This window comes from Lepisma saccharinum, chromosome 15 (assembly GCF_977018435.1).
Source record: "Lepisma saccharinum chromosome 15, izLepSacc3.1, whole genome shotgun sequence".
NCBI lineage: Eukaryota > Metazoa > Arthropoda > Insecta > Zygentoma > Lepismatidae > Lepisma > Lepisma saccharinum.
Genome location: NC_139243.1, coordinates 8,267,091 through 8,282,564, shown reverse-complemented (window position 1 = coordinate 8,282,564; position 15,474 = coordinate 8,267,091). Strand labels below are relative to the sequence as shown.

The following is a 15,474-nucleotide window of genomic DNA, read 5'->3' as shown; positions in this document are numbered from 1 at the left end:
TTAACGCCATTAAGCCTTGTTTCCATGATATGAAAAACTCAATATGCTGACCAAGGCAGAAATTAATTTTATTATAAAACATAATGTACGACTTAAGAGAGAGATAAATGCGATATTTAAACACACGAAACAGGACATGACATAGAGTGGGATGAGGCTAAGCAGATAGGAAGGGAGAAGAGAATGCTAGTGAGAAAATGGAAGGAGGCGAAGGAAATAGAGAAGAAAGGTGAAGAAGACACAATGAACTGGGATGGGGGACTGAAGATAAACGAAGAATGGAAGAAGGTGTTAGAAAGAGTGGAAAGGACAAGAGAGAAAGAGGAGAGAAGAAGGAAGAAGAATGAAGGAAATAGAGCGTGAGATAGAGAGTCCAACCACATTCTCTTTCAGGTGAAAATACAGTTGACAAGGGAAAGTCACCTGCTAGAATGTTCCAGAACAACTTTCTAATAGTCTGGAAGGGAGTAATGTTTGTGTGTATATATATATATCGTCCTATTTTGTACCTTGTTACATTTGTACTTGGTGCAGAGTCTGAAGGAGACCTTGCTAGAAGGTTGAAACGTTACGTTTAGTTTATGTTTTATAATAAAATTAATTTCTGCCTTGGTCAGCATATTGAGTTTTTCAAGTATTTTAAGTGCATTTAAGGCATTTTGAAATGACGAAAAGATTATCTCGGGCTATCGACCAGGTGAGTTGTGGAAAAGATTCCAAGAAGATGAGAGTACGTTAGGTCTCGAAAGCTTGGAATCTTTTCCACAACTCACCTGGTCGATAGCCCGAGAGATTCTTTTCATCATTCGTAGCCAGGAAAGCTTCAAGTCTTACTATTTTAAAATGTCATTTTGTTATTTTCAGTTATGCCTTTATCTTTTGAGCAACGACAGTTGGACTCGAGAATACGATGACCAAGGAATGGTTCCTTACATGTATAAAGGTGAGATCTGTTTCCTCCAGAAATAGTGTTTCATACGTCGATTGTAAGCGTTGCTTGCATATGAACACATTAGTATAATTATTGTTACCAAGATGCTTCCTTTCCATTATTTCATGGTAGCTTCACAATTTTTATTTCTCTTGTGGTTGTTACAAGCATAAAAACACAGCTTCTGTTGTGACGTTTCAGGAGAATACATGCTCGCTTAATCAGACATTTATTCCTAGTTTGAATAAATGAAGACTGAAATTGTTAAACGCTGTAAGTGCCACAATAATTCAAACACCGTTTTCCACGTTAAACTGTGAAATGTGCCATGCTTTATAATGTGGTAAACGTGAAATGTGGCTGGTAGCCCTCTAAGTATTTCAAAGGGCGTGTAAAGAGGTCACTAGTGTGCACGTTCTTACGGGCTGATGTGCGGAACGATGCGATTTCCCAACACTTTAGCTTTTGGCACTTACAACGTTTACCACTTTTAGTCCTCAAATATTAGGGCTGAACCTTGAACCAATACCGATGCCGATACTATCACTGATACACACCGATACCGATACTTGAAAATTGCAATAATTAAAATTTGTTCAGAATATTGATCAATATTGGTGTGTAAATTTTCTTCTCCAATTATATGCATCAATTTCCCAATAAATTTACCTTAGAATATTCAAGAATTACATCAGAATATTAAAATATGTAGACAAAATAGTTTATCGTGCAAATTGGTGAAAAATGAAAAGAAAGTTTGAATTTTACATAATTTCTAGGATAATTAGACACCGGGAAAGTGTCACGAGGCATTTTTGTGGACCCCGTGAAAGACCAAAATGCCGGGAAAGTATCGGCTGGTATCGGTAGATGAATTCCAACCGATACTTTCCGATTCCGATACCGATACATCGGCATCGGTATCGGCTCAGCCCTAATAAATATACAGTTATAACAACGGTACAAATTTTTAAACAAAAAAATAATCAGTTATACAATGGATTTTGTCAATGTTACAACAATGTAACATTGACAAAATTCATTGTATAACTGATTATTTTTTGTTATTCTTTTTTTAACCATTCTTGTAACTGTGAAGTTGCTATGTTACAACAATTCAATCACAACAGTGATTCGAACCAAAGCTCCATGGTTTGAATCTTGCTTCGCTAAGAATGTGAGCGTGTTTGAAAAGTTAATATTTGGTCAAAGCAACCCATAGGTCAGTGAGTATTCTGTACTTGCACATTATAAATAGTGTATGAATATTCAGAAGGGGATTTGTCACTAGGCTATCCTGGGCTATAGTCTAGGGGCCGCACAAAAATGAAACTCTGAAGTAAAGCGCAGAAGTGACAAAGGCCATCGACTATTAAAATTCCTTAATATTGTGATAATAGCAAAATAAAACAACATGGCAAGTCGTTTTACTTGCTTATATCATGGAATAAAATGAAAGGAGTTTCAACCGTTTCAAATAATTCCTTACATCATAACCCTATTTCCAGTTATATATTTCAACCCGTGGCGCAACCACGAATTTTTGTGTGAGGGTGGGGGGCAAGTACCAGGTTAAACGTACCAAAAATAATAATAACAATAATGACATTATTATTAATATTATTATTATTAGTAGTAGTAGTAGTAATAGTACTAGTATCAAAAACGTTATTATCCTCATAAATTACGCAAAGACGAGGTAGAAGTCGGTGCTAAAGCATTTGTTTGGAACAAACGATTTTAAATATATTTTTAACCGTCAATTTCACGTTATCTAATAATGGAAAACAGGCACACAAACTGTATTTTCGAATGGCAGAAAATGAATGGTATAGCTATGCATTCCGCAGATAATATTTTTTGTACATATAGCATCTATAACTTTTATGTCTTACACATATGCAATATCCGCCAGGGGTTCCGGGTTCGGAGCGAATTTACAATATAGAGAAAGTCTCCAATTTTTTTAATTTTCGGTTTACTAACTAATTTTGACCTACTAATAACGAATCTGTTGTTAAAAATCGGCGGCGAAGTCGGAAATTTGAAAAAATAATATTTTTTAAAAATTTTTATGAAGGTTTATATCCGTAGTTTTACGAACGAAATTTTATAAGTTTTACAAACGAAATGTTATAACTATGCTTGCCTAACCTAACTTAACCTAACCGAACCTTCCGTGAATGGTTTTTGGGCGAATAATCACTTTGAATACGGAATTCGTTGTTTTGTAGCACGTAAATGACGAACAATGTTTCACAAAACATGCCATTTTTCCTAAAATCAGCGGTGGAGTATTTGCGTATTTTTACAAACGAAATATTATAACTATGCTTGCCTAACATATCTAAAGCTAACCTAACATTACCTGAAATGGTTATCCGTGAATGATTTGTGAACCAATGATCACTTTCAATTAGAAATTTATAGTTTTGTAGCACGTAACTGACCAACAACGTTTCATCAATACAGGAGACGTCATACTTTCCTGAAATCAACGTTAAAGCACTGTTGCCAAACTTACCTGTAGTTGTCCGTATATGCTAAATTGAACGAAAGGAGTGCTAATGGAACCTAACCTAACAGGCCTAACCTAACCTAGTAGGCATACCTCGTCCCCGTGATGGTTCGTGGGGCTATGTCACGTTAATAATTTTCTCTCCCGCCTAAATTATCACTTTCAACGACCAATGCTCTGAACAGTGTGGCAACGCTGTAGACGGCGCAAGGAATTTCGAACGTCATTTGTTCTGACATGGAAGATGGTGCCCGTGTTTCTTTATGGATAATTATCGCGGTAATTAACAACGTTATTTTACAACTTCTACAAATAAATATACAATTTTAACACGCGACCCCCGTCTCGTAACTCGAGATACCTCTCTAGGAGTGCATAAGAAGTAAGTATAAGAAGTATGAAGTGAATTAGAGACTTTCTTTATATTGTACATTCTAGCCCCGGGTTCGAATCCCGGCCTGGGCGTGGATGTCTGTTAATGTCCATTCATAAATTTCATCATATAATCACTCATCCCCATCTTCGCAAATTAGCGAAAAGTGGCACAAGAAGCGAAGTAAAATATAGCAAATGACAACGTATGCAACATGCTAACATTAATCGTGTACGTATCGAAAGTTTATCCAATACATATATACAACACATATTATTGAAATATATCACATTACAGAAAGCAACGATATTGCGAGCGAGAAAATTTTTAGATCCAATTTTTACAATTTGAAACAATATTGATTTAATAGGGCACAAATAATTTCACTGGACGCAATGGCATTCTCTCTTATACAACTTTCTTTTCATTTAGATCGCTCGGCATCCATGGCCGACTCCCGCTGCCCCATAGCTAAGGGCCTGTACTTGACGAAACCAAGAAAAGTTGGCTTTGGGAGGGAAGCGAGCAAGAAAAATTTACGAAATGTATTTTAATTTTCATAAAATTTGAAATGGAAGTGGGCAATTTCTCTTCTGCGTCCCCTTGCAGGTGTCCTTAGCCGTCAATGTTTCCCCCCTTGACCCCCTAGATTTGACTTCCGTCGAAGGTTGGGGGGGAGCAATGCCCCCTGTGGTTGCGCCGCTGATTTCAACCGGGGTGCAAGTCTGTATAGCAGACTGCAAAGGAAACCGCGCGAGATCACATAACAGTGCTCGTATATAAACAATTGTTACTCGAAGAAACGAATATAAGCATTGAAAGAAAGCTTGAAAGCAACATCCTTGTTTCTCAGTTCGCGGCCAGTGGCAACAGTAACGTAGTGTGGGTGTCTTTTCTGGCACTTACAAACGTGAAGTGAAACATATAACAAGAAATGAATCTTTAGGATGCAATTAGTGGAAGAGAAGTGCCATGATAACAAAACTGTTGTAATATCGGCAGGGCCCAGAAAATGATGGCAGAAAATGATGGCCTAGGGGCAAAAATTTTAGAAATTCCTCTCTGTGAATATAGAATAGAGTGTTTATTGTGGTTGAATTCTGGCGGTAGTGTGAATTGTTGTCGTTTTACGGAGCGATCTTTGAAATCCTATTGGATATTAAAAAGGTTCATCATGGGTATTTGAGATGACCACCATATTACTAAGAGGGAAAGAGGCGTTTCTATGATGCACATATCCTATCCAAAGCATTTTTACTCTGACATAAAACTTTGAATATTTAGAGGGAAAGAGGCGTTTCTCTGTTGCACATATCCTATCCACAGCATTTTTACTCTGACATAAAACTTTGAATATTTAGAGGGAAAGAAGCGTTTCTCTGTTGCACATATCCTATCCAAAGCATTTTTACTCTGACATAAAACTTTGAATATTTAGAGGGAAAGAGGCGTTTCTCTGTTGCACATATCCTATCCACAGTATTTTTACTCTGACATAAAACTTTGAATATTTAGAGGGAAAGAGGCGTTTCTCTGTTGCACATATCCTATCCACAGGATTTTTACTCTGACATAAAATTTGAATATTTAGAGGGAAAGAGGCGTTTCTCTGTTGCACATATCCTATCCACAGCATTTTTACTCTGACATAAAACTTTGAATATTTAGAGGGAAAGAGGCGTTTCTCTGTTGCACATATCCTATCCACAGCATTTTTACTCTGACATAAAACTTTGAATATTTAGAGGGAAAGAGGCGTTTCTCTGTTGCACATATCCTATCCACAGCATTTTTACTCTGACATAAAACTTTGAATATTTAGAGGGAAAGAAGCGTTTCTCTGTTGCACATATCCTATCCACAGCATTTTTACTCTGACATAAAACTTTGAATATTTAGAGGGAAAGAGGCGTTTCTCTGTTGCACATATCCTATCCACAGCATTTTTACTCTGACATAAAACTTTGAATATTTAGAGGGAAAGAGGCGTTTCTCTGTTGCACATATCCTATCCACAGCATTTTTACTCTGACATAAAACTTTGAATATTTAGAGGGAAAGAGGCGTTTCTCTGTTGCACATATCCTATCCACAGCATTTTTACTTTGACACAAAATTTGAATATTTAGAGGGAAAGAGGCGTTTCTCTGTTGCACATATCCTATCCACAGCATTTTTACTCTGACATAAAACTTTGAATATTTAGAGGGAAAGAGGCGTTTCTCTGTTGCACATATCCTATCCACAGCATTTTTACTCTGACATAAAACTTTGAATATTTAGAGGGAAAGAGGCGTTTCTCTGTTGCACATATCCTATCCACAGCATTTTTACTCTGACATAAAACTTTGAATATTTAGAGGGAAAGAGGCGTTTCTTTGTTGCACATATCCTATCCACAGCATTTTTACTCTGACATAAAACTTTGAATATTTAGAGGGAAAGAGGCGTTTCTCTGTTGCACATATCCTATCCACAGCATTTTTACTCTGACATAAAACTTTGAATATTTAGAGGGAAAGAGGCGTTTCTCTGTTGCACATATCCTATCCACAGCATTTTTACTCTGACATAAAACTTTAAATATTTAGAGGGAAAGAGGCGTTTCTCTGTTGCACATATCCTATCCACAGGATTTTTACTCTGACATAAAACTTTGAATATTTAGAGGGAAAGAGGCGTTTCTTTGTTGCACATATCCTATCCACAGCATTTTTACTCTGACATAAAACTTTGAATATTTAGAGGGAAAGAGGCGTTTCTCTGTTGCACATATCCTATCCACAGCATTTTTACTCTGACACAAAACTTTGTATATTGAGAGGGAAAGAGGCGTTTCTCTGTTGCACATATCCTATCCACAGTAATTTTACTCTGGCGTAATAAATTGAATATTGAGAGGGAAAGAGGCGTTTCTCTGTTGCGCATATCCTATCCACAGCATTTTAACTCTGGTATAAAACTTTGAATCTGGCTTTCTTCCCCAGTTTTCAGTAAATGAAGTGACTATCATGTTACGACAAAAATGTTTAATGCTTTTCGTGTACTTGATATGAAACTAATGCATGGATATTATTTTACCTTCCAGACGACCAGTGGATTGGCTACGAGGACCCTGACAGCCTTCGCCTGAAGATGGCCTTTGTGAAGGAGAAGGGCTACCTGGGCGCCATGAACTGGGCCATCGACATCGACGACTGGCAGAACAAGTGTGGTCAGGGAGCGAACCCGATGATGACCGTCATGTACGAGGAACTGAAGGACTATGTGGTTCCCTCGTCGGCAAAGCCTTAAGAGAAGTGTAGTACTGATATAATAAAATACTTTTACTAACAATTACTTGATATTATTTTGTCACTACTTGTTGGCTAATATTAGATAATAAATTCAGTTTCAGAATATTTTGGGTAGAGATGATGCGTTTGAAACGAGAATGGGATGTGAGCCTTCGAGGTTGGCCGAAATGAGACAGATCTCTCTAAAATCTACACGAGACTGAGAGGCATTGTCTGAGACTTGGAAACCAAAATTATTTTACAATGTGACTTGTTCATACATACCAGGCGGATATATACCTGATTATTTTTAAGTAGATCATATATTTTGTCTATTATAATTGGAAAGTTAATTCATTAGTGACAACCATGGACCCGTGCAGTGTGGTTCCATATATTCAAGATAAGAATTCCAATTTTAGAGACTGATTTCTTGGGTTTATTTTACTTCGCTTTTCTGCCACTCTTGGCTAGTCGCTAGCATGAAGATGAGTGATGGATGATATGATGAAATTCATGAAGGGACACTCACAAAGAGCACCCGTGCGCAGGATGAGATTCGAACCCGTGACCCCTGGCGTCGTAGTGCGCTGTACTAAGTACTCCGCCAAAGGGATCAGTTCAATTTTAGAGAGTTCATAGAATGGAAACGAGATGTCATATTGAAACAGGACCGAAACTGGTCCTTCGACATCGTGACAAGAACGAGACGAGTTTATGAATCGAGAACGAGATGGGCAATTAAATTCGAGGCGAGACCTGCCAAGGCTCATCTCGTCTCGATATTATCCCATACGTTGGGAGCAGTTTGTGATCCGGTCTTAATTTGTCAAATAAGGTCCCCACAGTGCAACGTGAATCATTTTGATCGTCTGTCCAAATTATTGCATTGTCGTATTTGGAACACTTCTTCGATGAAAAATGTTTGTACTTGTACTTGGTGCAGAGTCTGAAGAAGACCTTGCTAGAAGGTTGAAACGTTACGTTTAGTTTATGTTTTATAATAAAATTAATTTCTGCCTTGGTCAGCATATTGAGTTTTTCATATCATGGAAACAAGGCTTAATGGTATTATCATTACTTCTTCGTTGTCGATTCTTGAACCAAGTGAATGGACATGATGATGGACACTTTACCTTCCTCTGCAAGGGAAGCGCGGTGGTTCAGTTGGTAGGGCAACACGGGAAACCAGGGTACGGTTCCCGGAGTTGATAATACTATAAGGTTGGAATTATTCCGACGTTGTTCTTGCATAAAAGCAGCTCTGGGGTTCACTCAGCATCTGGATATCTGGGGACAATGCTGTACGAAGGAGGCAAATGGCGGCCGGGGCGAGGTGCTGATCACATCACCAAAATATAGTCGAAATAGTATGGGCCCCTACCTCCATATCACTTTCATGGCGCGGTGCAGTGGGCATGGGAACTTGTAAGCTGGGACAACGTAACGCGCTACAAAGCCAGCGATCGCAGGTTCCATGTATGTATCATCGTGTTTGTCCGATCAACCATTTTCATAACTTCACAATTCATCATCCTCATCACTATTAACCCAAAAGATAGAAAAGTGGCGTAAAAGAAAGTCATTACATTTAGTCAGGCACATATCTAGAAATATGTTTCGGGTAGGGGGGTCAAAACCAAGTGTCTGAATAATAATAATAATAATGTTTAAATCAAGATAATTGTATTAAATCAAATTAATACTAATTACAATACATAAATTAATATTATATTATTATTACACGAATAGGTAAAAATACTGTATAAGAATAGAGATATAACAGCGCATATTCATTGCGTAGATTACCTGTAGTTAAGATCGGAATAATTTACATAAAATTAATGTCAAATAGATGAATAATTGAATATTTATCGAATAACAAAAATGATGTTACATGTAGTTGGAGAAAAGTAAGTTTTTGATTAATATGTTATGCATATTATTTTGAGTAGTACGGTACATAAATCTTCTTTGTAATATCCTTCAAAGCCGTATGATCCCAATATAATCCTTGTCTTCCAATAAGTTCAGAGGAAATTATACAACAAAGACTAAACGAATATATTTTTCATTATTTAATTTTAGTACTTCATAAGTCTTTCGGTGAGGTCCGGAGCCCCCTGGACCCCCTAAATACGTCCTTACCTTTAGTTTAACCTTCTTGAAGCGGATGTCATTACTAGAGCCCGGAAGTTAAGGCATTTATTTTTGTTATAATAAGCAGGCAAAAAGGCATTTATAATGTGGAAAATAGGCACTAAAAATAAAAAAAAGGCAAAATAAACCGAAAAAAGGCACATTTGGAAGTCACTTACTTTCTACATTGGGAAGAGCATTTCAATTTTCTCCGTCTTGATTGCACATAAGTACAAGGTATTATATAAGTTCTCAACATTCATTAATAGTCGTCTGTCAGAGATATGTTTTTCATAATGGAAAGTGATCTTTCTACTTCGACAGAAGTTATTGGAGCGACATAAAACAAGCTAATATATAAAAAACAAATATTCCTTTCCCGGATTCTCTGGAGTAAGAGAACGCGTTCGCGTTCTCGGCGCATGTTGAAGGGTGTGCGCCTCGTCCAATGACCGCGCGGAGGGGAGGGGCATCCACGGGAGGGTGCGACTCGACTGCTCATTCTTGGTACAGTAGTTCCGTAGTAAACATGTCAGCTCGGAAGTCTAGGGGAACTCTGCATTCAGGAGAGCGCCGCATAGTGTTGAATGTGTTCGAGAACCTATTTGAACGAGGTGGTAAAACAGTACTTGAATGTGTTTTGGAGACAGCTGCCCTAACGGGAATTGGGAAATCCACCGTCTATAATATCCGGAAGGAAGCGAAACAATCGCGAGGAAAGGATGGAACATCCCTGTTGGAAACGCCGGGCAAGAAGCATCCGAAACGAGCTCAACGATTTGCAGACTTCGATGAGTTTGCGCTAGAGGCATTACGAAGGCTTAAATTTTTGTTTCTCAAGTCTACCTTTTGATAATAGTGATTCATGTGGTAGAAAGAGGGAGTGGATATTCAATTTTTGTTACTTAGCGTTGCTTTTCTGCCACTTCTAGCTAATCGCAACAATGAGTGATGACGTGAAATTGATGAAGAGACACTCATAAACAGTGCCGCAACCACAGGGGCAGAGGGCATTGCCCCCCCCAACCTTGGACCGAAGTCCATTCTAGGGGAAGCAAACATGGAAGTAAAAAACTAGACTAGGAGAATCTAAGAATAGCAGGACAATTGGGTAGTCATGATGGAATTAGTTTCTAATGTGTTTCTTGCATTTTTCTTCCAGACGGCCAAGGGCACTTGCAAGGGGCACAGAGGGGCAATTGCCCCCCTTCGATTTCAAATTTTATACAAATAAAAATACATTTCGTAAAATTTTCTTGATCGCTTCGCTCGCAATCTCTCCTATTATTGTAGTCAAAGTTCAGAGCCATAGCTATGGGGCGGCGGGAGTCGGCCCTGGGAGCCAAACGATCTATAGTAAAAAATGTTAAAGATAATGCCATGGCGCTCCGTAAAGTTATTTGCGCCCTATTAAAAGAATTTCTCTCTATGAAACTTAATATGAAATATTAATGATGACACTGTAATCCCTGAAGTCATGAATCAATCAAGGGATTACTATTTATTTGTCAGGTGTCAAAACATGTATTTCAACTATAATATAATACAATTCACACAATATTTTGCAAAATGGTTAACGTAACCAGTAGGCAAACGTTGTGTGTAGTGATGCAAGAGTCTCCCCTTTGAAGGAAATAGAGTCTGTGGTGGACTAAGGGACCCATGTTTTAATGTTTTAGCAAGTTCAAAAAAATGTATTACAAATTTTTACACAAATCATCAAAGTGTAGATAATATGTAACCATTAATATTTAATTAATTCAATTTTTCTTGCATAACACAACACAATGGTGTTGCTGGATTCTCGTTAGATTCCTTTGTGCGTAAAAATCTTACATACTGGAAACTAAGACGGAATCATTATGAAGCATTATTTTGAAAGGACTCACTTAATGCAGTTTCTGTTACTTATCTCTTTTGGGGGAGGGGGCAAGTGCCTCTGCGTACCCTGCTATATATGCCAATGCGACACAATATATTAAAGCCCCCTCTAGGATTGACTTCGCCCCCCCCCCTTACAAAGAATATTTGGCTACGGGCCTGACTGGCCATTGTTGAGAATAAGAGAAGAAATTGGCAGCAGAAAGCGTTTAGCTTTACGGCCCTTATACCGCGCAGCACTTCGTTGCTTTCATCCCGCACCCTTCCCCACCCAGTCTGGCCCCGCCCACAAGCTTACCCCTCTGCGCGTCGGTACTCCAGAGAATCCGGAAAAGCAGTATAGCTGGACTCATTTTGGTAACTGCATTTTCACCTTTTACAATATCACAATTTTTTTTAAATTGTTTCAAGTCCTCATTTGCATTCACTACCCGTTTGCAATTTTCCGCAACAGCTGACCCCTTTTCTCCTGGCATTTCCATCATCTGCTGCATAGATTCCTCGAAGATTTTCATGGCTGCTATAAGAGTCCCACCTCTTTTTTCTGTGGGAATGCACCATAATGTGCAAAAATAAACGACAGTTCATTCTTCAGTTCTGAATAGCACAGGAGATTTTTCGCTTCACGAATTGAAGCCACTTCATTTTCTGGAAGAGCATCGATCACCTCACTGATTTTTTCAAAGTTGTTACCGTAATATATAGCTGCTGATATCCAGGTTCCCCATCTTGTCAAGACTGGTTGCGGAGGTAAACTAAGCTCAGGCGCAACTTCCTGAAATTTTCGGGTTCGAGAGGGAGATTTCAGAAATATCTTCTTTGTGTTCGAAATCAACCTGTCCACTTCTGGGTGCAACAGTCTTACTTCTTCAGCGATTCTGTGCATTGCGTGGGCTACACATTTGATATGAAGCATGTTCGGGAAGAGAATTTCCAATGCTATGGCAGCCTTCTTCATATAGGGAGCTGCATCACTGATAAAAAGTAACACGTCATCATGATGTACACCATCTGGCCAGAGCAGAAGTAGGGAATTTGAGAATAACTGAGCTATTAACGAACCATTGGCTCTCTCTAGTTGTTCTGACGTGAGAAGAAATGACGAGGATTCTCCGCATGTTGGTTCCATAGTTCCTATGATGACGTTGGCTATATAGCGTCTCATAGCTTCAGTACTTTCATCTATTGAAATCCAGATCTTCTTTTCATCAACTTCAGCACGAATTCTTTACAGAGCTTCTTCGTAGCAGACGCTTAAATATGTTTTCCGCAGCGTAGATTCCGACGGCACCATTTCTTTAGTGTATTTCTCCAGGAATTTCCTCAGTGACTTGTTTTCCACTTTCCAAAAAGGTATTCCTGCTTCCATGAAAGCTTTGCACAGTTCAAGAGAAAACTGAGATTGCCTTTTGGATGAAGTGACCGCTGTTGAAATTAGGGATATCTTCTTCTGTCCGATCATTTTAGCAGCTGCAGATTTACGTTTTGCTGTTGACACATGCTGAGACATAGAGTATTTTTTCTCATGGTTGAATGTTTTTTCACATATCTTGCAGAGAAGAATAGTACTGTCTGTCGAAAATGTGCTTTCACCAAATTCATGCACGTAACCATGTAACTTACCACTTAATGGCACACTAAATTTCGGCATGATGACAACTACACGATCCTTTCCCTCCAAAGTGCAGAACTTTACTAGAGATAGAGAACTTGATTTTGGAATAAATGCAAAGGCCCTTGGGCATTAGTGCCGTTTCTTGTCAATAACCTCCTGACACTGACGCTGGACGTGATGACGTAATTGTGCAGGAGTTCTGCAACAGGTATTCATCAGTCAATCATGCAGATGGAAATGTTAACGGAAAGGCAATATCCTAAATCAGCATGAAATACTTTTTTTTCACACTTTTCTCCTTCAGCAATGTTGAAACATGCGTGAGTTCAATATTACTTAAATAAGGTGAAAATTATTCACATAATAAAAGAAGAAAAATAAATGCCAACAACGTTTTTTGGGAGAAAAATAAATCATATACACATTTTTTTTAAAAAAATGGTCAAATTTCATTGAAAAAGGCAAAAAAGGCATTATAATTAAAAATAGGCAGTGGGGTCCCAAATAGGCAAAATAGGCAAAATGAAAAGGCTTCTAAAACATTCGAAACAACATAAAAAACGTATATCCGGAAAAATTTTATCAATATAAGCAGTAGATAAAAAGAGGCATTTTGCCAAACTTCCGGGCTCGAGTCATTACAATCAGAAAGATGGTAGTGTCAACTTTAAATTCCACATTACACTATATAATATAATAAAGGCAGGATTATTCTATGAATAGAAAGAATTATAGTTGTAATATAAAAAAAATCACTGTGCGTAATACAGCATTGCGTGATATTTTCCGTATTTTTATTATTTTACGTCCCTTTTCTGACTCTTCGGGCTAATTCCGAAATGAATATGAATGATGATCAGGAAAAATTGATATAAGAACACTCACTAAAGAACACCCATACCCTTGCCATGACTTGAACCTGTGGCCATTGGTGGCGAAATCGTGAGACCATCACCTCGCATGCTCGGTCGCTGAGCAGACGCGCAATTTCTGAGTGTGTGACGAAAGAGGCGCGCCTGACTGCGTCACCAATCTGAAGTGACTGGAAAGTTTGTCGATGACAGGGGCAAAGCTTGTGTAAAATTTTTTTAAACAACAACCTTTATTCTCGATGATCTGATTGGCTGCAGAACAGGAAAAGTCGGTTGTTAGTAACAGAGAACTCCGTAGCATGATATTTAGGCACATGAAATGAGATAATATCTGATTGGCCTTATCTGGTCATTTCAGCAGCCGTTCCTCTGAAGTGTGTCTCGCAAACAATATAATACCTGTACTTTAGCACAGTTTATCGAATGTGTTGGTTACTATTTTTTCCCCGCTATTTCAGTAACACAGGCCTTTGTTATCAATAGAGCACAGCTATATACTATTTCATTCTTGTAAATTGCAATGTAGCATACATATATATCATCCTAAAAGATGAAGAATACTGTATACTAGGGTACACGAAATTATGAGGCTGGCAGAAATTACAGCGTTGTCAAATCGCTCCAATCCGCCTGCTCACAAGCGGGAAGTTTACGGCAATGCACAATAGTCCAGATGCGCGGATAACCGGGCCAAAATTCATTTTTTGGTCTGTGACTTACTGCAGATTTTCTTCGTAGAAAAAGAAAACAATACTGAACCATATTATAGCTTTGATACCAATTGCGCTTTTATGATATTAAAAAACGTCTTATGTGGTATTCAGCGTATATTCAATATTTACAATTTCCGTTTGAATTGCTTTCAACATCGTCAGCGACTGGAGAAGAGGTTAAAGGTATGGAATACCTTCTCTTGAAGCCCTTTCCTCCTACTGCATTGGGTCATTGGCTAAAATATAAATGTAGTAATTCTGTGATCCTAACATACAGGAATACATAGTATTACATATCTCTACTCTTCTCAAGCAGGTAAGAGTATATAGTACTTACCAATTCATGATGCAATCTTCAGTTGAGAAAAGACATTTTCCACTTTCAATATTTCTTCACATCTACCGAATGTCTAAATATGGTACCTGGAAAGATTAAAAATCATATACATTAAAATATCGTACTTTGAGTACCCATTTATAGTAATGGCCTACAATGTTTTATTATCCATACACACAGAAATACAGCCATGTCCCCTCTGCTAAGCTATATACGAGGTATGGAGGAAAGTTAATATTCACACAGGCAGGCAGAGATACATTGTCTTGTCTCGTCTTGTCATTGGAGTTTCAGCCTGTTTGTGCTTTGCCTCCCTGTTGTATTGTTGGTGTTGTAGTTCATGGTGGTTGTTCATGGATTTATGCCTGGCATTGTCGCACCACTGTCGCGAGCGATGAATGGACGTCTGCCGGACAAGTTGTACTTCTTTTGGGATTGGAGGGAAGCACCTCCGCGCTCCTTCATTGGTGGCCACCCACCCAAGTATCGCTCCAAGAACCAACTTCAAATTCTATTTTGTCCTCTCCGTCGAAAGTCAGGGAGGGTCACATGAAAACTTGAACCAATCGACTTGGTCCAGTCGCCATGGAGAAGAGAAATTCTTTTTCAGGTATTCTGCTTTGCCAAACTTATCCTTGACAGCTAAATAGGTGGCAAGGCGCCGCAGGGTAGCAAACGAATCGGTCTCCGATCCTCTGCCTCTCCGTGAACCACGAGCGAAGGGTGCAAGTTGGCAGCAGAAAGTGTAATTTACAACTGAGCAAATATCAGTCGTGTGGCAAGACAACATTTTGCACTTGGAAACTCTCACATCTGGAGA

At 38.5% G+C, this 15,474-nt stretch overlaps 1 protein-coding gene across 1 annotated transcript in view; it reads left to right on the top strand.

Moving 5' to 3' along the window:
• The window catches only part of LOC145999759 (endochitinase-like), an 80,745-nt gene extending 73,624 nt beyond the window's left edge, over positions 1–7,121 (top strand). Inside the window, exons 18-19 of the mRNA XM_083137050.1 lie at positions 865–943; positions 6,911–7,121. Coding sequence (XP_082993176.1) covers positions 865–943; positions 6,911–7,116 — 285 coding nt within the window. The 3' untranslated portion in view covers positions 7,117–7,121. The remainder of the gene's footprint in view (positions 1–864; positions 944–6,910) is intronic.
• Positions 7,122–15,474: the final 8,353 nt, after the last annotated feature.